The sequence below is a fragment of the Nanorana parkeri genome, unplaced genomic scaffold (genome assembly GCF_000935625.1).
Source record: "Nanorana parkeri isolate BGI_ZX_2015 unplaced genomic scaffold, ASM93562v1 scaffold523, whole genome shotgun sequence".
Lineage (NCBI taxonomy): Eukaryota > Metazoa > Chordata > Amphibia > Anura > Dicroglossidae > Nanorana > Nanorana parkeri.
Genome location: NW_017306791.1, coordinates 1,002,672 through 1,005,195, shown reverse-complemented (window position 1 = coordinate 1,005,195; position 2,524 = coordinate 1,002,672). Strand labels below are relative to the sequence as shown.

General features: G+C 46.6%; 1 protein-coding gene across 1 annotated transcript in view; it reads left to right on the top strand.

The window, feature by feature from the left end:
* The window catches only part of LOC108791047, a 13,333-nt gene that overhangs the window by 3,353 nt on the left and 7,456 nt on the right, over positions 1-2,524 (top strand). The window contains exon 3 of the mRNA XM_018561418.1: positions 68-221. Coding sequence (XP_018416920.1) covers positions 68-221 — 154 coding nt within the window. The remainder of the gene's footprint in view (positions 1-67; positions 222-2,524) is intronic.

Below are 2,524 nucleotides of genomic sequence, written 5' to 3'. Positions count from 1 at the left end.
TGACACACCCTGATATGGTTATATATCTGTCAAGCTGATGTGTTTTACAAGCTGATCTGTCATCTAGGAGCTGCAGGCAGATGCGAGGTCTGTCAGTCGATGTGTATATCAATGTCTATGCTGCATAGAAGAAAAAAGCTTCCCATTACAAAATCTCTTCGAGCACCTATTCCAGAAACCCAACCTAAAGAAATATCCAGCTCTAAAACCCATTTCTAAAGGTAGGTTAAAAGAGAACTCCACTCTTTCACCACTGAGCTCATTGGATTGAAGTATTTTCAGGTGGTATACTTTTTATGAAAAAAAAAAAAAAAAAATGTTTTAATAAAAAATTTTTTTTTTTAAATCAAGAATCAACTTTATTGTACATAAAAATGATACAACAATATTAGGAGACAACGTATCAACAGCATGACAGCAGTTTCAACATGCATTTGGGGTAGGGATGTACAATTGTCACATTGCGCGTAACGAAAACATAAAAGGGATATTGGGCCCAACAGAGCAGATGTTATACGGCCCTGATAGCCGCGCGTGCCACAGTACAACATTAGCCGGAAAAAGAACAGACGAACAGTATGTTCAATAATGTCAGAGCTCAGGCAATAGAGTGTCAGGCTAGTATGGGCTTAACGCGGCCATAGGTATGAGGACAATTGGCATTGGTAAGCAAACCTAGATTAGTTGGCAGGTTCAATCATTCCGTGATTCGTGCATCAGGTGTTTGCTTGTATATGGTATCAATGAAGATAAGTCAGGCTGGGGGGACAGTGTAGGGTAGAGGGAAAGGGTAGATAGGGAAAGGCAAGGGGGAGAGAGCTAAGGGTAGGAGAGCCAGGGGGGGCGGGGGGGGAGTAGCAAGGTTAGGTGTCTAGAGCGCAGTATTTCGGTCCCCGCTTGGACTTAGGAAGGTGTCGTGATCATGGCCTGGTGGTAGGCATCGGTATCCTGAAAAGCTGCCCAGGGTCTCCATCCACCACAGCATTGAATTAGACAATAGTATTATTATTATATTTTAGACTGATAAGCTGCAGGTCAACAAAAATGTCCAGAAGAATTGGACTGCATTTGTCAGTATCTCTCGGGGGGGAAATGACATCCTCTACTGCCTATAGCAAGCAGTCACATCCATATCGTCCCTCTTACAGTGCTCTAAGGAAGCGTGAGACTAGTTTTCACTCTTGATGCCAAATATAATTATAATCATGGGGGTCGGCAAGTGCAACCCATACCTGAGCAGTGTGTGTGTGGAGCTCACATACATGTGGTGTCATGAAGTGGCTCATTAAAGAAGAACTCCAGGACTGGTTGCCAGGAGCTGAGAGGGATGCTCTGGCTGGGGCCCTGCCCAGCTCCTGCCAACCAGTGAAGTCAGTGAGCTGGGCAGGACACGCGTCCCTGCTAATGAAATATTTTAAAAACCTTTCCATTTTCATGACACACCTTATTTTAGACCCAGTGATGTTATCACTGGGTCTCTGTCCAATGCAGGCAGATCATGGCTGGTGGGAGGAGCCAGCAGGATGTAGTATATAGCTTCCTGAAAACATCACATTATCCTGCTTTAGTACACCTCTCAAAAGTCCTCAGTCCTGATGCATGCAGTGAGCTGGCTGTTGGGGGAAGATATGTAAATATCGAATTGACTTTATGGGTGGGTGTGAGTCTGGAGGAATAGTCATTCCCAGGCATTTACATACAGCAGACTACCGTATTTTTCACTCCATGAGACACACTTTTTTCCTCCCAAAAGTCGGGGGAAAATGTGTGTGCGTCTTATGGAGCGAATCCCTATTGCCCGACGCCCGGAACATGCAGTTTCAGGCGCCGGGCGGGTAGTTTTCTGTACATTTAGCGCTGCTAAAGCAGCGCTAAATGTACAGTGGGAGCCGCTGCTCGTTTAATACAAGTGATCTATCCAGCTGTGGTTTTCGGGTCCCCCGCTCCTCTGGGGGACACATGACCACGGGACAGGAGCTCACCATAGAGCACCTAGAGCAGACGAAGAACGTTAGTTCTCCGTCTGCTCTGTGTGAACACTAAAACCATGGCGCTGTAGTCACAGCACCACCTGTCTCAGCGGTCACTAACTGCAGAAACTGTCACAGAACCTGCCTGCGTCCTATGGTCCGGTGCACCTTATGGAGAGCAAAATACGGTACCCAAGGTAACGCCCACATGCGATGCTGAAAAAACTGAAATCCAATGAATGAAAGGGGCGGGCCAGGAATAGTAAAGGTTGGGCAGGAAAGCGCTAGATGATGCTGGATGACCTCAAGGCTGGAAATAAGGCCGGCTCTCTGTGATTTCCTGCAAGGCTATTGGCCCTGCATTGTACTTGATGACATCAGCGTGCTCATGACTGTGGGAGCCCCTAAAGAAGAAGCTGCCAGGGTATAGCGTGAAGGGAGCCTGAGCGAACGAGAAGTTTGGTAAAAGTTCATTTTTACTTGTACTCTATGCATAAATAATCATTTAAACATTTCTGTGCAGGGTGGAGCTCCACTGCTTGGGGGGGGGGAGG